Source organism: Schistocerca nitens, chromosome 3 (genome assembly GCF_023898315.1).
Source record: "Schistocerca nitens isolate TAMUIC-IGC-003100 chromosome 3, iqSchNite1.1, whole genome shotgun sequence".
In the NCBI taxonomy this organism is placed as follows: Eukaryota; Metazoa; Arthropoda; class Insecta; order Orthoptera; family Acrididae; genus Schistocerca; species Schistocerca nitens.
In genome coordinates, this window is record NC_064616.1 from 324,831,005 (window position 1) to 324,851,369 (window position 20,365).

General features: G+C 44.1%; 1 protein-coding gene across 1 annotated transcript in view; it reads right to left on the reverse strand.

The window, feature by feature from the left end:
* LOC126249589 (uncharacterized) overlaps positions 1 to 20,365 on the reverse strand; it is a 644,174-nt gene that overhangs the window by 517,902 nt on the left and 105,907 nt on the right. The window contains exon 2 of the mRNA XM_049951253.1: positions 13,358 to 13,499. Within this exon, the coding sequence (XP_049807210.1) occupies positions 13,358 to 13,499 (142 nt within the window). The remainder of the gene's footprint in view (positions 1 to 13,357; positions 13,500 to 20,365) is intronic.

A 20,365-nucleotide genomic window follows, 5' to 3' on the forward strand; every position in this document is an offset into this window, starting at 1 on the left:
CTGTGACGCACCCTTTGATCATTTACATTTCCCCGGAGTTGTGATGTGTAATACTGATGCAACTGACGAGTTCTGCTTACAACGAATTCCGTGTCAATCATTATATTCCGCGACGTCGATGTCTACACGCCTCAAGCTATCTTACCTGAGAGTACTCTGTGTACCGGTGCCATTTCCACCCAGTCCTAATCCGCCTGAACAACGACGGATGAATATGTCAAGTTCTCATTTAGGAAAATATGCAAAATTCAGGGATAGCTGCAGTGTGTCGACGATGTGTGTAGGAACTGAGAGCGGTCCCGCAACGTATAAGGGTCGATAAAAATGGTTCAAATGGCTCTGAGCACTATGGGACTCAACTGCTGTGGTCATAAGTCCCCTAGAACTTAGAACTACTTAAACCTAACTAACCTAAGGACAGCACACAACACCCAGCCATCACGAGGCAGAGAAAATCCCTGACCCCGCCGGGAATCGAACCCGGGAACCCGGGCGTAAAGGGTCGATAAGAAAACGTTTCTGTTTAAGGGCGTTGCTGGCTAGCTCAGTCGGCGAGAACGCTGCCCACGGCAGGCGAGGTACCGGGTTCGAGTCCCGATTTCACACAAAGTTTTAATCTTCTAAGAAGGTTCAGAAAGCGCACAGTCAAAGAGTCATTCTGCCACTCAAAGAGGTGTTCTTAAATTTTAATGTCATATGGCACCAGTGCCCTGAAAGAGCCAAGATTGCTTTTAGCTACATACATTATCGACTTTTAAAAAACATCAGGAAAGCAACTTGACGTAAACCAGCTAGTGACTGTATTTAGAGGATTTTGAATGGAATAAGAAAAGGCAAACGTCGATGAGATTTTTCCCGCTGTCCATTCTACTGATAGTGAAGTTTTTTATGCAGAGGTATAAAGAAATCCCTCTCGTTACTCATAAAATATGAGTAAGCGTACTAGCTGTAATTCCCCCGTTGCTGAGAGAAAGTTTAGGCCTAACAAAGAAATTTGCGACGAATGGAGCTGTGGCTCACATCGATTCATCTTCCTCGACAAGTCTCGTTACATTACTGCAGTTCGAAAGTTCAGGTAGCAGAAATTTTAAAACTCTGTAGATTACAAACAGCGAGTTCGTGATTGGCAGCAGTAATAAAGACTATAAAATGAGAAGCGAACTTCTGGGCTTCAGGTGCAGTTTGGAGCATTTCTTCTCTGCGCGGTGACAAAAACTACAAAGAAAGATCTGTTAATAAAAGAGGGGAGGCTGCAAACCAACTTCGAAAGTTACATTATACTGGTAGCAGGGTGCGAATTAAGTAAAAGAATTCCGAATGTTTGGTGCAGAAGTTGTTTCCACCCGCAGTGAGATGCAAAAAGTGGCCACTGCGGATACTCTCGTCCGGAGCCACTGCGATTAAACAGCAGCCATTAACGGGCCTGTGCTCACATTAACATCGATGCGCCCGGATTCTAGTCCGCCACTGATTGCTTGAATGGGGACATTTACGGTGAGTCGGGCCAGCTGTGACGTCAGCACGCTCTGGAATGCCGTCGCTGGATGTCGGTCATTCTAAGGTAAAACACAGCTCTTGCTTTGAAAATGGTGCGCACACACACAGAAAGAATTACACTTGAAAAGGCTTCTCATTTCCTACATAAAGTGCTTGCTGTTACCTGTAAACTAGAGCACTTCATCAAGACACGTGGGCGTTCTGATAGATTTGATATACGTACATACAGGAGGAGCCAAAATTTTTTACCTCATGGAACGTTTTATTCGTTGAAGACATTTGTTTTGTCTTGCCGCCCAAACAAACAGCGACGAACAGTTCATGTAAGAGAGTCCAATGCTTTTTTTCATCTTCATCAATCACGGACATACAGATATCAACTTTATTCTTCAAATACAGTCGTGGAATTTTTATGATAGAATAGAGTATCTGTATAAAAAAATCTGCGATGTAACTTTCTTCTTAGTATTATAAGAAATTGAGGATTAAAAATATGTAATCTTCATGTGGAATGGATCAACAGGTTTCACGTAATTATTAAAGATGGTCGTCCCAAATTACGACTGTATAAAATTATTTTAATTTATTGCGATCGCAATTTCCAGTCTCTTCTTCGCGAAATTTAAAATAAAAAATATGCACGCAGGCAAGCGGAACCAGATGAACGTGAGGAATATGTTATTGTAGTGGTTTTCTTGTGGTTTTGTGTTTGTTCGTGCACAGTATGACTGAGAGACCGTTCGTACTCGTTTGATTTTTGGATTAGCGAGGGTATTTATGCCGGTATCCATAGCTGCATTTGATATTTCCTGAAGACGAGTAATATTTGAATTGCAGTCGCAATAATTAAAAAATAAGTAAGTTGAAACGACCAGGTTTAATAAAAATACATTGAATATGGGTATTTTGTGCTGCTTTTGAGCCGTTTGAATTACGCGCTTCCTGGAACTGGAAATTTACGTCAATCTCCACGGAAACTAGCGCCATCGACATAACGCAGTACGTGATGCTTACGCTGCTCTCTGTGGAGAGTGTAGAGGGAAGTAAACTGCTATGCGCGTAACTGCGAGCTCCAGTGCGTGATTATTATGTAGATCTACACAGATAAGAAAAGAATGGTTTGGTAGCAGAAGAGAGCCAGTGCTTTCTGGATTCAAGTCTTCGGTTAGGCAATATATTCTACATAACTAACAGTTGGGTATTGATTTGTATTTACCGAGTAAAACTGCGGTCTAATTTTCGTACATCCCATTATTGAAGCAAATACTTTGACTACAAACGCAGAGGAAACTAAAACTTCCGTGTACTGAATTATGATAGTGTTTCCTGAAACGTCCATATGATTTCATCACTGGCACTAACTAAATGTAGAAGTTGATAAAACAGGAAATTATTTTTGTGCTATCAAATTCTGTACGTTGTCATTTGAAATATTTCCGACCAGTTTTCAATAAAGTTAGCAAATTTTAAATAACCAGTCATGCCTCTGTTTTGTTCATTTGGCTGATTTGTTTTCTAGCAACGACACGCAACGAATTATACGTCGTAATTTATTAGTGACACCCGATCTGTAGCGGTAATCGCGGTATAATTCCGCGGTTTTATAGCTAACGGGTGCCTGAGACCTTTCATAAATAACAATAACGTCGACACTGGCGTAACCACAGGAATTTATTTTTTTTAACTGCACCCCTCGCCAAACAATTAGCACTTGGGTGCATCATTTCTCTGCGTCAAATTTTCCTTGGATGTGTACTAAGTGAACGTGATACGCTTTTTGTTTTATTTACAAACAAAAGCTGAACAGTGAAGTTGGCTTGTAAATTTGAGAAAAAACTGAGTAATGGTAAAACCAAGTCTCTGATTCTGACGCATAAAGTGTGTAGAAATAGTTGTTTCTCAAAAATTAAAACCAGAGGCAACAGAGAGAGATGTTTGATTTTAGGTCACCCTCAATGTATGTTTGTAATCAGTTCTCTGACGTATCATTTCGTCCTGGGGTTAATTTTAACAGGCTTCACGTGAGAGCAAATACAAAGTTACACAAGCAGAAGTGTTTCACGTCCATCCCAGTCGCTAGGTAAGTGATCCCCGAAGAAAGATTCTAGGGCTCTGATAGTCGTGCGAAACCCCATTTCAATTTTTCAGGAAAATACTCCTGTAGAAAAAGAAACCTTTCTGAAACAATGATCTGAAACGAATGAGACTTTAGTTACAAATGGCTCTGAGCACTATGGGACTTAACATCTATGGTCATCAGTCCCATAGAACTTAGAACTACTTAAACCTAACTAACCTAAGGACATCACACAACACCCAGTCATCACGAGGCAGAGAAAATCCCTGACCCCGTCGGGAATCGAACCCGGGACTTTAGTCACATATTATACAGAAAGACAAGGAACATGTTCGTGATCGCAATATAAATAATTGGTTCTAGGGAGGGGAAGGGGTGTCATTTAATTATATAAACAAGGTTAAGCGAATCTTCGCCGTACCTACTTGTCCTGCAGTTGCTAGTTACGCAAACTCAACAACAAAGCGTGCGCTATAGATAGGAACGAAAGTTAGTACACCATCCTGTCTTCATATCACTTAAAAAATAACCTGCAACACAGCAGAGTTACATGGGACGGGGCCAAAAAGTGAAATGAGTAGCACGGAACGTGAGAGGACGACTCAGATTTGGAAAAGGTGAAATTCGTCCGATAAGAAATCGCATCCAAGCTCCAGTAGAATCTGTTCTTATGTGTTCCTTTCGTGTTTCTGACACGTACTTTGTGAACTTGGCCTGAAAAAACACGTTGAAGGAATTTAGCCATAGATCAATATGGCCCTATACAAATGAAACAGACACACTCAGGTCACTTTATGAGTACCTTTGAAAGAAATGCTACGATATTCTCGTGATACCATCTAGGGAAATTACGAGAGTCGATATTCGTTTAACTCTGTGTAACAAATCTACTGTCTCCTTCATCATCGTCATCGTCATCATCATCATCATCATCATCATTCTCATCATCATGATCAGCCATTTGCCAACCTCTGTTGAATGAAGGTTATTCCTAACTTCTTTGTGCTTTACAGTCTTCAACGGCACGCATCATATTCCTTTTGTGTATTTTACTGTGTCATCGGCCTATTTTAAATGTGAAATTTTTGATTGGGATTTAATGTGACTGTTACTGATAGCGAATGGAACAACAAGTTAACTGTTGCCAGTCAGTGTTTATTTATTCCACAACGTGTTTCGAAGGTTAAAACTCCATCATCAAGTAGATTTATGTGTATTAATATAGAGTGTGTGTGTTGTGTTACGACTTACGAGAAACATGTGGCAATATCTCCTGTTATCACAAGCTCCTTTCCATATTACGTTACATCACATACACCATCACACTTTGTAAACATTGAGGTAACAATGATGGCCTAGTTGCAGTAAGCCCAGCGTTTCTGTCTTTTCTTATTTCTTGGAATCCATAAAAGACATTCACTGGTCCGTCAACCGTTAATTCGCCTGACTACCTGTCGTGTCCATCTAAATTTCATTTCCATTATACTTATGTCTTCGACTTCAATTTGTTTTTCCCCTGACATTTTTTTTTCTGTTTCGCACTGTAATGTTCAACATGCATCTCTCCAATATTCACTGTGCAAAGCAAACCTCGTGTTGGTACATGGAGGGAAATGGTTCGTTCGTGCGCATCTCTGTTTTGACGGCGTTTCCAGTTTTCCATTGTTATTGAAGCGTCTGCGCGCGCACACCGGAACTTCGTTGTGCACCTACGAACACTCTGCTCCAACCTGCGCAGTTCTGCGCTGCTCAGCGCGCTTCTTCGCTACTGTGCGCCGAGCGTTTGCGCGCGGCTCGGCGTTGCGCAGTGCGTCGGGTCTGGTGGGAGCGCTGCTTCACGTTTCGAAATGCTTTCGTAGAGAAATTCCCTGTCTTACGTCCAAACTGAAGATAAACACTAGCTGATCACTTTCCTTTTTTGGAACTTCAGAAGTTGAAAACTGTACTTAGTTTACGAAAAAGCACACAAGGTCACCATCATTCGTGTGAGCAACCGGATGGACAGGAAAAGAAATATTATGTGCTATATATGTAACAAGGCCCCGGGAGTAGTCAACATTCCATTAGAACTACTGACAGCCTTGGGAGAGCCAGTCCTGACAAAACTCTACCATCTGGTGAGCAAGATGTATGAGACAGGCGAAATTCCCTTAGACTTTAGGAAGAATATAATAATTCCAATCCCAAAGAAAGCAGGTGTTGACAGATGTGAAAATTACCGAACTATCAGTTTAATACGTCACAGCTGCAAAATACTAACGCGAATTCTTTACAGACGAATGGAAAAACTGGTAGAAGCCGACCTCGGGGAAGATCAGTTTGAATTCCGTAGAAATGTTGGAACATGTGAGCAATACTGACCCTACTACCTTTCTTAGAAGAAAGATTAAGGAACGGTAAACCTACGTTTCTATCATTTGTAGACTTAGAGAAAGCTTTTGACAATGTCGACTGGAATACTCTCTTTCAAATTCTGAAGGTGGCAGGGGTAAAATGCAGGGGGCCAAAGGCTATTTACAATTTGTACAGAAAGCAGGTGGCAGTTATAAGAGTCGAGGGGCATGAAAGGGAAGGGAGTGAGACAGGGGTGTAGCCTCTCCCCGATGCTATTCAATCTGTATATTGAACAAGCAGTAAAGGAAACAAAAGAAAAGTTCGGAGTAGGTATCAAAATCCATGGAGAAGAAATAAAAACTTTGAGGTTCGCCGATGACATTGTAATTCTGTCAGAGACAGCAAAGGACTTGGAAGAGCAGTTGAACGGAATGGACAGTGTCTTGAAAGGAGGATATAAGATGAACATCAACAAAAGCAAAACGAGGATAATGGAATGTAGTCAAATTAAGTCGGGTGATGCTGAGGGAATTAGATTAGGAAATGAGACACTTAAAGTAGTGAAGGAGTTTTGCTATTTGTGGATCAAAATAACTGATAATGGTCGAAATAGAGAGGATATAAAATGTAGACTGGCAATGGCAAGGACAGTGTTTCTGAAGAAGAGATATTTGTTAACATCGAGTATAGATTTAAGCGTCAGGAAGTCGTTTCTGAAAGTATTTGTATGGAGTGTAGCCATGTATGGCAGTGAAACATGGACGATCAATAGTTTGGATAAGAAGAGAATAGAAGCTTTCGAAATGTGGTGCTATAGAAGAATGCTGAAGATTAGATGGGTAGATCACATAACTAATGAGGCGGTATTGAATAGAATTGGGGAGAAGAGGAGTTTGTGGCACAACTTGACCAGAAGAAGGGATCGGTTGGTAGGACATGTTCTGAGGCATCAAGGGATCACCAATTTAGTACTGGAGGACAGCGTGGAGGGTAAAAATCGTAGAGGGAGACCAAGAGATGAATACACTAAGCAGATTCAGAAGGATGTAGGTTGCAGTAGGTACTGGGAGATGAAGAAGCTTGCACAGGATATAGTAGCATGGAGAGCTGCATCAAACCAGTATCAGGACTGAAGACCATAACAACACATATATGTAACCTAAGCTAATGGCCTCGCCACAGTGGTAACACGCGTTCCCGTCAGATTACCGAAGTCAAGTGCTGTCGGGCTTGTCTAGCACTTGAATCGATCGCCGTCCGGGTCTGCTGAGTGCTCTTGGCAAGTGGGGGTGCCCACAGCCTCTGTGAGGCCAGTTGAGGAGCTACTTGACTGAGAAGTAGAGGTACCGGTCACGAAAATTGACAACGACAGGGAGAGCAGTGTGCTGACCACATGCTCCTCCGTATCTGGTGACACCTACAGCCTGAGGATGACACGGCGGCCGGTCGGTACCACTGGGCCTTCAAGGCTTGTGTGGAAGGTGTTTATTTGTTTTCATATGTAACATAAAGAAGGAAGAAAATGACTATAATGACTACCTAACAACCATCTAGGTATATGCCTGCTGTATTAGAGTGAACACAACGAAAATGTAAGTCATTCTGTCGTGGAAGAAATTTGAGCTCTTCTTGAGATGGACACGAGTTCAGCATCTTACCCATCGCAAAACATCACTAGCTGCTTTGCATAGTTTCGAAAAGTGTGACTATGTTTACGGCAGATTTTTTGAATTGGTAAAACGCAACGCACTAACAGTAGACACTCAGGTCTCATCTTGAGCTAGATACATATTTTTATTCACTAAGAAAATTTCATTGAGTTTCATCGCTGCATCGGTCTTATTGTGAATTATACACACATCAAAAAAAGTTTAGCATCACCCCGGTTCCCAGAACTCCTGAAGATAGACATTGACTGTGGATATTGTATCACAGACACAGTCCCTTTACTGCTCATAGATGTCACTAAACCCGCCCAAAGATGTAAACAACCACGCATGAGCAGCGCCTATTAGACGCAGGGGTACGACAGCCGATCAGTTACAGTCACATTCCACCAGGAAGGAGGTACACAGCTCGTGTTGTCTGTAGTTCAACCATGCCTAGACGGTCAATACCGCGATTCTATAGCGTCCGCATTGTTACTTTGTGCCAGGAAGGGCTCTCAACATGGGAAGTGTCCAGGCGTCTCGGAGTGAAGGAAAGCGATGTTGTTCGGTAATGGAGGAGATACAGAGGGACACGGATTGTTGACAATATGTCTCACTCAGGCCGCCCAAGGGCTATACTGCAGTGGATGACTGCTACCTACGGATTATTGCGTGGAGGAACCCTGACAGCAATGCCACCATGCTGAATAATGCTTTTCGTGCAGCCACGTTGTGTTACGACTCAAACTGTGGGCAATAGTCTGCATGATGTGAAACTTCACTCCTGACGTCCATGCCGAGGTTCATCTGTGCAACCACGACACCATGCAGCGCGGTACAGATGGGCCCAACAACATGCCGAATGGACCGCTCAGGATTAGCATCACGTTCTCTTCACTGATGAGTGTCGCATATGCCTTCAACCAGACAATCATTGGAGACGTGTTTAGAAGCAACCTGATAAGGCTGAACGCCTTAGGCGCACTGTCCAGCGAATGCGGCAAAGTAGGGTTTCCCTGCTGTTTTGGGGTGGCATTATGTGGGGCCGACGAACGCCGCTGGTGGTTATGGAAGCCGCTGTAACGGCTGTACGATACGTGAATGCCATTCTCCGACCGATAGTGCAACCATATCGGCAGCATATTGGCGAGGCATTCGTCTCCATGGACGACAATTCGCACCCCCATCGTGCACATCTTGTGAATGACTTCCTTCAGGATAACGACATCGCTCGACTAGAGTGGCCAGCATGTTCTCCAGACATGAACCCTATCTAACATGCCTGGGATAGGTTGAAAAAGGCTGTTTATGGACGACGTGATCCATCAACCACTCTGAGGGATCTACGCCGAATCGCCGTTGAGAAGTGGGACAATCTGGACCAATAGTGCCTTGATGAACTTGTGGATAGGGTGCCATGACAAATACAATCATGCATCAATGCAAGAGGACGTGCAACTGGGTATTGGAGGTACCGGTGTGTACAGCAATCTGGATCACCACCTCTGAAGGTCTCGCTTTAGGGCGGTACAACATGCAATGTGTGGTTTTAATGAGAAATAAAAAGGGCGGAAATGATGTTTATGTTGATCTCCATTCTAATTTTCTGTACATGTTCCGGAACTCTAGGAACCGAGGAGATGAAAAACCTTTTTTGATGTGTGTATGAAGTGAAGAAAATGGTGATCCGTTTAGAGCAAATCAGCTTGTTATTACATCCAAAATCCCCCCCCCCTCCCCCTTCTTTCCTTCTTTTTTTCCAAACGTTTTGGAACACCTCATTTGTAACTGCAAATATTGAGTGACAAAGAAGAAAGGGAGAAAGTAAAAGAAATTTGGGTTTTATCGCTGTTTTTAGTCTGTTGTAGAATCATGGAACACGCTTTTTGGTGTCGTATTAAAACATTTATAGAGAGCTGAAGACACCTCAGTAGAAATTAGCATGATTGCCAGCAGACTTCTTCTGATACTCAGCACCCAGGATAATGGCGTGTTTCATACTAATGGAGGTGGTGCAGGGTGTCAACACTAGCTTCGCATTCGAGAGAACCGTGTTTCAGATTCCCGTCCGGCTATCCATATTTAGGTTTCCTTGAATCGCATAAGGCCAGTGCCGGGCTGATTCCTGGAAAGGTTACCGTGGACCGCCTTCCCCAATCCGAACTCGTGCTTCGACTCTGATGACTTCGATGGATAGCGCTGGAGTTCCCGGATGATGCTGGTGCATACAGGTAAATTTCAACGGCAGAAATTTCAAGCGAAACAGGTGGTCCTCCAGAGGATCAACCGCTTTGCAGGGACTGCCAGCTGACCTTCAACATATTCAGTTAAATTCATTCTCTGCAGACTACTGAAGTGTCCGTCCTGAAGACACCACTTGCTGTTGTACCGTTTATTAGGGCATCTTCCAGTTCCATTAACGTATAAAGAACAGGAAGAATGATTGTTTCGACACCTCTGTGCATGCTGTAATTAGTCTAATCTTGTCCTATCGATGCCTACGGGAGTCGTACATAGAGGGTTGCAGTATATTCCTAGATGCATCATTTAAAGCTGGGTCTTGAAACTTAATAAGCAGGCTTTCACGGGATTGTTTGTGTCTACCTTCATGCGTCTGCCAGGTAAGTTTCTTCAACATCTCAGTGACACTCACCTACGGATCAAACAAACCTGTGACCATTCGTGCTAACCTTCTCTGTATACGTTCAATATCCCCTGTTAGTCTTACATGACACGATTCCCACACACTTCAGCAATATTCTAAGACGGGTTGCATGAGTATTTCGTAGGCAACCTCCTTTGTAGACTGACTGGGTTTCCATAAGATTGCCACCTGCTTTACCTACGATTGTGTCCGCCGCTCGTGGTCTCGCGGTAGCGTTCTCGCTTCCCGAGCACGGGGTCCCGGGTTCGATTCCCGGCGGGGTCAGGGATTTTCACCTGCCTCGAGATGACTGGGTGTTTGTGTTGTCCTCATCATTTCATCATCATCCAAGAAAGTGGCGAAATTGGAGTGAGCAAAAGGTTGGGAACTTGTACGGGCGCTGATAACCACGCAGTTGAGCGCCCCACAAACCAAACATCATCAAACACACACCTACGATTGTCTGTGAGATGGTGCCATTTCATATCCCTACAAACTGTTACACGCAGATATTTGTGTGAGTTGACAGATGTGTTGACAAATGTAGCCTATTACTAGCATGAAAGAGCCATTACTGTTAGACTAGACGATTCGTGATCAATCACTGGAAACAATAATCCGCAAACTATGCAGGAGTATGCGGCCGGGAAGAATCCTAAGGGTGCATAATTCATTAAGAAGTAAGTCGCTTACAAAACATTCGTCACAACGAGTCTTCAGTACTGTTCGTCAGTCTTCTAGCCTTAATAAGCAGGACTGATGGAGGAGAGGGAAAAGATACAAAGAAGTGTAGTGCATTTCGTCACTGTTCTGTTCGGTAACATGAGAGGGACATGGAACCGCTCAATGAACTCCAGCGGCAGACGGTACATAAGAGGCGTTTTGGCTCACAGATACGTTTACTCCTAGCAAGAGTCGGGCAACGCATTACTTCCTCTCATACACCTACTGCAAACGGGAAAATAAAATCTGAGAAAATCTGGCTTACCCACAAATGTTCTTCCCACGAACGATTCACGGATGGCACAGGAAAGGAGGATACGTACTCTGGTAGCAAATGCATATTGCATGGCGGTAGGTACTTTGTGCTGTTTCTAATCATTCCCTTCCCTCTTCGACTCGCAAATGGAGCGAGGGAAAAACGATTTCCAGTACGCATGTGTACGAGCGCTAATCTCCCTTGTTTCGTCGTTACGGTCGTTGCACGCCTTATGGTCACTGCGCGCAGTGACCGTTGGGAGAAGTGGTATCGTCGTGCGGTCTGTCGCAAATGTTGTTTCTATAGACTTCCTGAAAAGCGTTGCCTCTGGCCTCCAACAATTCCCATCTAAGCTCACGAAGCACCCCCACAACACTGTCGCATTGACAGAACCGACCCTTAACAAATCTAGGGGCGCTGCTTTGAGTTGCGTGGATGTCAATTTTTAATCCCACGTGATGGGGATCCGAGACACTCAGATCCCAGTGCGGGCATCCAGATTTAGGATTCCCGTGATCATTTAAGACAAATACCGTGATGGTTTCTGCTATTTCCCCTGGAAGATACTGAGCACAGTCTTATAGAGAAGAGCGCTAACCACTGCCAAGTACTCAAGTACAACTGAGTTAATCTAACCTCCAACAGAGGGTGCTGAATGCAAGACCAGCTTCACGCTTCCATCGTATGTCACTCAAATAATTCGGAAATGGACATAGATCCGCCAAATGTGGATATAAGCCGACACACGGCTCCACTGAGACAATATCAACGCAGTACCGGCACTACCTTAACACAGCATCAGGACCCTGCCAAAAAGAGCCGAACTGGACACTTCAGGTGATCTTACTTATCGCTTGCTGGATCCAGGACTATGCCACAGTTAAAGACTGATTAGTCTAAGAGAGCTCTGTACTGTTGCCACACACAATCATCATAATACAGTTAATTATCTGTAAGGTTTCTCTAATTAAATTATTGTAATTTATTGTTAATCTGTGCTGCTATCATTTTGCCATAACTGTTGCGTAACCCTGTTTGACCCTGTGACGAGGCTGTATAGCTGCTGTGTACAAGCAAGCCACCTCATAACAGCAACTACTTTCGGTTTGGGGTGGGGAGACTTTTTGCCACATGTTTAACACCAAAAGCATCTGGTGGATGCAACATGAAAGCAAGCGCGTGGCCGATTCCTCTCCCTACCACGCACGAATTCGAGCTTGTGATCCGTCTCTAAATCGTCATACACTGACCGTTAAACCATAGTCTTCGGTCTGTGCTTCCTCCTTTCCTTCGAACAGTACTCAAGAATGGGTCGCACACGCTTCCTGTACTCCCCATCTTTTATAGGTGCAATACACTGTCCCATACCCCTCCCAACCAACAGTAGCCAGCCATTCGCCTTCCCAACAATTAGCGTTGTGTACTCATTCCTGTTCATGACGTTTCGCAACTTTACACCTACATAATTAATGGACGTGAATGAGTCAAGTAGCACACCATTACTACTGTATTCGAACATTACAGGAGGCGTAGGGATTACAACACTGGATTAGCATTCGGGATAACCGAGGTACAAAATTCCGTCCGGCCATCAAGATTTATGTATGTTTCCCGGCAATGATCTGAATCGCCTGGCTGATTCCCTGAAACGGTCACGATCGTTTCCTTGCGATCCGAGCTCGTGCCTCGTGTCAGTTGATTGACGTGATGTTACATCGTAATCTTTTTCTTAAATGTTCCCTGAGTTTTCAACCCATTTGGTTTAGCTTAAATTTGTCCACATTTAAAGCTAGCTGTCAATAATAATAATAATAATAATGGTTCCCTAAGGATGGAGGTACTTCGGGCGACACACACACACACACACACACACACACACACACACACACACACACAGAGAGAGAGAGAGAGAGAGAGAGAGAGAGAGAGAGAGAGAGAGATAGAGAGAGAGAGAGAGAGAGGGGGGGGGGAAGGGTGGCGGGAGGCGGAATTAATTGATTATTATTGTATACAGTACGTGTCGCACTTTCTGATTCGTTGCATTTTTCTGTAAACATTCAAGGCGCTCACTATACACTTTCCTTCACTCAAACTCACTTATTACGTTTACGTCAAGTTGCATGGCGCGAACTGAAGACGACTGGGCGCACACAGGAAAAAGTAGCAGGTATACTCACTCGTCGACGACGACGAACTTGTCGCCATCGGAGCGCAGGCAGCGACCCTTGCTGCTGAGGCGGCTTTGCTCTATGCTGATGGGCTGGCGCACCCCTGACTGGAACCACGTCCCGTGCCAGCGCGACGGGAACATGCACGCCCCTGCAACACCACAAGTCAGCCTGAAAAACGTCTGAAAAAAAGCAACAATTTTATGGGCGATGTATAGAAACATATCTCTGTTGACATACGTAAAATATCTATATGACTGTCTGTTGCCGTCAGTTTCTATTTTTAACGTGTACTGTGGACTGTCATATGTGCAAGTGATGTATAATATGTGTGAGTTTCTGCTTAAGAGGACAACAAGAAATCCGTGAGTAATAGCTACTTCCATATTCGCCATTATCTATAGAGATGAAAAAAAAAAAGAAAGAAACACTAGCGCGGTGGCGTAGTGGTCAGAACACTGGACTCGCCTTCGGGAGGACGATGGTTCAAATACCCCTCTGGCCATACACATTTAGGTTTCTGTGATTTACATAAATCACTGCTGGGCGAGGTGGCGAAGTGGTCAGAACACCGGACTCGCATTCGGGAGGACGACGGTTCAAACCCGCGTCCGACCATCCTCATTTAGTTTTTCCGTGATTTCCCTAAATCTCTTCAGGCAAATGCTGGGATGGTTCCTTTGAAAGGGCACGGCCCATTTCCTTCCGCACCCATTCCTCGTCCGATGACCTCGCAGTTTGGTCTCCTCCCCAAATCAACTAACCAATCATAACTCACTTAAGGCACACACCGGGACGGGAACGTCCGACTGCCTTTTTCATCCTTTCCTAACCCGACCCTGTGCTCCATCTCTAGTAACCTTAAACTCTAATCTTGATTCCTTCCTTCTGCAGAGAGAAATTCATTACTAATCATAAAGTTGTGTTTGTTTATATATTTTATAACAAAAGTACGAGACTAAAGCAACACCTCGCACATCGCAAATGTCTGTCATTAATGTCATAATACAGTGAAGCATAGTGGATGAGATTTTAATATGTTGCAGTAGAGACGTGATTCCATCTAATATGAATGCAGAAGTACACTGCTAAGCCGCCGGTGGGTGTGACCAAGCGGTTCTAGGTGCTTCAGTCTCGAACCGCGCGACCGCTACGGTCGTAGGTTAGAATCCTGCCTCGGACATGGATGTGTGTGATGTCCTTATGTTAGTTAGGTTTAAGCAGTTTTAAGTTCTAGGGGACTGATGACCTCCGATGTTAAGTCCCATAATGCTCAGAGCCATTTGAACCATTTGAGTTGATAAGCCGAAACATTACGACCACCTGCTTCATAGCTCATTTGTCTGTCTTTGGAACGAAACAGTTTGTTAGTAGGTTTGTGGAGGTATGTGGCATTAGACGTCTACGAATAGGTCATGTAATTCGCGTAAATAACGGGTCGCTGATTTGTGTACGCGGTGATGGAGCGACAGCGAACCAGATGTATTCCATAGGATTTACATCAGGCGAATTTGGTCGCCGAGACATTAACGTGAGTTCACTACAATGCTCCTCAAACCACCGTAGCACGGTTCTGGCTCCGAGACACGGACAGTTATACTGCTGATAGATGAAATCGCCGTCGGGGAAGACGTCAAGCATAAATGGATGCAGGTAGTTCGCAGCTGTCAGCGTGTCTTCGGTTACTACCGCAGGTCCCGTGCAAGCGTAGTAGAATGTCTCCCATAGCATAATACTGCTCCCACCAGCCAACGTCCGTGGAGCGCTGCACGTCTCGAGCCGCCGTTCCCCTTAATGACTTCGTTTGTGGAGACGACCGTCGACCTAGTGTAGCAAAAATGTGATTCATCGAAGAGCCGAAACGTTTCCATTGATCGATGGGAATTCCGGTGGCCCCGTGCCCACTGCAATCATAATTGACGATGTCGTTGGGTCAACATGTGAACACGTAGGGGTGGTCTGCTGCGGAGATCCATGTTTAACAATGTACGACGAAAGGTGCACCCGAAACAATTGTGTGTGCCCCAGCATTGTGCTCTTTCGGCAGAGATGCCACAGATCACCATCTATCCTACTGTACAGAGCAGACAAGCCTCCGAACCCCATGTTCTGTGAAGAGTCGTGGACGTTCAACCACTTAGCGCCTAGTGGTAATTTCACTGTCCTAGCTCTCTCCGTAGATGCTCACGACAGTGGCACGTAAACAGTCGACCAGCTTCGCCGTTTTCGAGACACTCGTTCACAGGCTCTGTGTTATAATAATCTGCCCTTTGTCAAAGTCGCTTATCTCAGTGAATTTTCCCATCTGTTAGAGTGGTCCTCCTTTCATGTCTGCTCACATACTTTTGTTACCGCGTCACGAGCTCGCAAAACTACCAGGCGGCATCCAATGTCGCGGTGAACTGTGGTTATACGGTTTTGGCTTATCAGTGTAGTATCATATGGGAAAATCCTACCGTAGAGCACTGTTTATTAGGCACTAACGCATACCAAACAAATAAATGTTAAGTAGTGGGTCATAAAATACTCTGGTTACTGTTAAAGTATTTTTAGTTCCAAAAAAATAACATTGTCCTACGGTAAGTAGATTGCTATAACACGAATTTCAAGAGAAAGAAACTGATAAATTCCTGGAGAGGCAAACGCAACACCTTGCTATTAGACTCATACTGAGAATAACGAAACACATACCAAACAAGGACCAACGAGACAGGAGGTAGTATTTACATTTCGACTGGGTTAAGAAATTGTGTAAAAGAGACACTTTTTCTGCATATCTTGCTACTTTATACGCAATCAGAAATTTGCTTAGTGATTATGTATTTCAAATCCTTCTCGTTGCAGTGATTTCATGCCTTAACAACGACTGTACTCGGTTGAATATCCGAGAAGTATTTGAAAGTCCGTTACTTTATTTGAAATAAAAAATTACTTCGCACTATTGGCCCGTTTCAAAGCCTGTATGATTTTCTAGTGTACACGAGCTTCCGACCTTATATAATGCCTCGACAGATCGCATGTAATGTTAAGTACGATGCTCAGTATATGCAACAAGCATCTGAATCCTAAGAGCTCACCACACCTTTCACATGACGTAACAGCATGTAACGGAACACTCATGTATACCCCGATGTTCAGTGACGCACAAAAGGTCTCATACACATTTGGAAATTACCAAGGTGTAAAAATTGGTGATTTATTTGAAGTTATTATTTATTTCAAGTACAGTAGCATATTCTGCAGAAAAATGGTTCCACTTAGCAGGTTCATGAAGGCTGCATATCGCAGTTCAACTTTTGTGTCGATGTAGCACACATCAATAGCCACCAGTTCCCTACAAGCAGCAACGGGAAGAGAGATAAGTAAAATCGTAGAATAACGTAAAATATATTGGAAGAAATTTGTTTGTACGCACCATCCTTCGAACACGATCTACTGAGTTCACAATGCACTCACGATATTTTTGTTTTGTTACGTTCGCACATGTTCGTCTACGTAGCTGAGTGGTCAGTGCAGATAGCTGCTATGCAGAAAACCCAGGTTCGATTTCCGATTTTTTCTTGGTGGGAGGACTGGACCGCAGTGCACTCAGCCTCGTGATGCCAATTCAGGAGCTAGGCCTACCTGATTGAGAGGTAGCGGCTCCAAGGTCTGAACAACGACAACGGTCGGTAGAGCGGTGTGTTCACCCCAAGGCCCTCAGCCCGCAACCCGTTGTCTAGTGGCTAGCGTTGCTGCCTCTGGATCACGAGGTCCTGGGTTAGATTCCCGTCCGGGTTGCGGATTTTCTCTGTCCGCGGACTGGGTGTTTGTATTGTCCTCATCATTTAATCATCACCATTCGTGACAGTGGCTAGATTGGGCTGCGTACAAAAATTGGACTGTGTAAAAATTGAGACTTTGTACGGGCGCTGATGACCGCGCAGTTGAGCGCCCCACAAACCAAATCGTCACCACCCAAGCCCATCCATTCGGCATCCTCATTAAGCCGCGTGGGAGAGGATCACACGGCGACCGGTCGACATGGCATGATCTGCAGGGCCTGATCGCGGAGATTAGTTTTTTCGTTTTCGTTTCTGTTGCTGCTTGCACCCGCATAGATATCGATACTGTCAGAGATGGAACAATGATTGACAGAACAATAGCGGCATTACTTTGGACCAGTTTTGAGAACGCAATGCTGTTTTAAATGAAGAATTCCAACCTTGAACTGATAGCAGTAAGGTCTAAACATTTCACTCCTGCATTGTGTTTCCCGGTGAACACACGGCTTTACAGAGGACACACATTGCTGTATTCTTGACGATTTGACCGCGTGCAAATTGCTATCTTGTGTCGTGTCAATCGTCCACAGGCTAGAGTCAAATTTGCTTGCATGCACGAGCATGGCGTATAGGTATATAAAGAGAATACGCTACTGCTGCAGTCGTACGCTGGACCTAGTATTTCTGGTGCTGCGAGAGCCTTCCCTTTACTTCGTCTAGAACAATCTTCGTCATACTCGGGGATGTTCTTTCGAGGCGCGGCGGCAGTAACGAGATACGCAGGTGACATGAATTGAGTTGGAAACTTTAAAACAGAAGCCCATTCGCTGCTCCGCCTGGTGGAAAAAAAAAAAAAAACAGTGTACCGGAAAATAGGTCAAACAAGTAGCTAGTCTGCAACACATCCGTTGCAGTTAGGAGTAGAATACTAAGACCAAAAGCTGCATCATTCTGTTTGTTCCGTCAACTTCGTATTATTATTTAAATTTTTAAAGTCATTTCAGCAGAGTTTTCATTTCGTAACTATTAATGGACCACTTATGTTTCTTTAATGAAATAAAGCAATCGAAACCTGTAGAGCTTTTTCATGACCTATTCCAGCTAGACCACACCAATATGCTCCTCGTAGCAGACAGGACTACCGTCTGATAACTGCATGAAGTGAGAGACATTTCACTGGGTTGTGAACTTGAGTCTTTTCCGAAATGGCAAGAAATTCATGTGGAAAAACTACTGATACTTTACTGGGAAGGGAAACTCCCCACCAAAACCTCCTCAGATTTAATGATAAAATGGCACAGTGGATAGCCTGTCAAAATTGAACACGGATCAAGCATGAAAATTGGAGAACGTGTACTGTTGAACTGTGAGAAAAGAAGCAAAATAGAAACAGTGAACGCTCCAAGCTCAAGATTTGCAACATCGAACAAACTGCAAGAATCACGGCATCGTGACTGTGTGGTCACGGCGTTGGGCTACGAAGTGGGAGATCCGCGTTCAAGTCCCCTCGTGACCCTTACTTTTTTTCACAAAATTATGAACTTACCTTCCGGATATTGATGTGTCTGTTCTCCTTGTCTTGGCAATTGTCATACTATGCATTGCTTATAGATTATGAGTCACGTGGTAAGAATATTTTACCGTCGCAAGTAAATGTGATGAATAGTGAGAGCATCCGTGATGCCCCACAGACCTCTCGTAGAAATGAGAACAACAGATAAACCGGTGTGAACTATGTTACAACAAAGGAATTGAGTCAAAACTTAAAAAAGGGAACGCAAGGGTTATACCTTGTAATACTTGTATCGAACAAATAGGAGGAATGTACATCTAGATGTCCCTTCCTTACACCTCGCTGTTGCAAACGGACGTTACACAACGACACAGACACAAACCTGAATACAGCGGACACACACTTCAATGACTGAACGGAAAGTTCAGAATTATGTGAAAGAAAATGGGGCACAACGGAGATCTGGACACGGCTCTCCCCCTTCGCAGTCCAACATCATGACTACATAACTACGATGCCTTGGCTATTCAGGTTCGTTCCATGTCGCTCATGTTGAGCTTGGATTGTTCTCTGCTTCGATTTTGCTTCTTTTATTACAGGTCAGTACACTTTCTTCCTGTTTTCATGCTTGATCTGTGTTCGGTTTTTGAGGGGCTGTCCACTGACCATCTTACCAATATGGTTCAAATGGCTCTGAGCACCATGAGACTTAACATCTGAGGTCATCAGTCCCCTAGAACGTAGAACTACTTAAACCTAACTAACCTAAGGACATCACACACATTTATGCCCGAGGCCCGTTTCCAACCTGCAACCGTAGCGGTCTCGCGGTTCCAGACTGAAGCGCCTAGAACCGCTCGGCCACAACGGCCAGCTCTTACCAATAAATCTGAGGGGGTGCGATGGGGAGTTTCCCTTGTGAGAAAACTGTAACGCTGAACGAACAATGGGATGTCACCGATGGTAATGGGAAGAGGAAAATTGAGATTATGAACGTACTACTTCTTCGTTGATTTGTCGTTCACTCTGTTATTGTCATGTGTAACGTGATTAGTTTCATTAATTAAGTTCTCAGTCTCTCTTCGACTGATTATTAACTGATTCAGCACTGAGTGATTTGACCTACAGCCGCCTCTTTTGAATATTTCCAACCAGTACAAAAATCGTCAAGTTACTATTTACACAAACTTCTTGGGTTGCCGTCTCAAATCTAAACGAACCGCGAAACTTTCTAGCAGCTTAAAACTTTGTACGGTCTCTGTCTCGAACCCGCAGCCTTGATTTACCTGGGAAATGCTTTTACCGACTGAGCCATCGAGGTACAAATCACGACCCTCATCCACAGCTGCTTCCCTGCTTTCCAAAGTTCATACAAGCTCAACAACATAAATTGCTCGGCTTACACTTTTAGAAAAAGTGTAGCCACAGCTAGGGTTTGTTCCCAGAATGAATCTTTCACGCTGCAGCGAAGTATGCGTTGTTTCGAAAGCTCCTGGCAGATTCCAACTGTGTGACAAAATGAGTCTAGCACCTCGCAACTTGGTATGTTTCGTGCCTCTTTTATTTGGAGGGTTTCTAAATATCACAGTCAGGTGTGGAAACAAGTAGACTATACAAGCAGATCTCGTATCATTATTTTTGTTTCTCTCTGTAATTAGAGAGAAACAATTTGACAGACCAATTTACGAGGCGTTTCAGTATTGTTCGGGAAGAGTATGGTAGACTGCGCTTCATAGGACA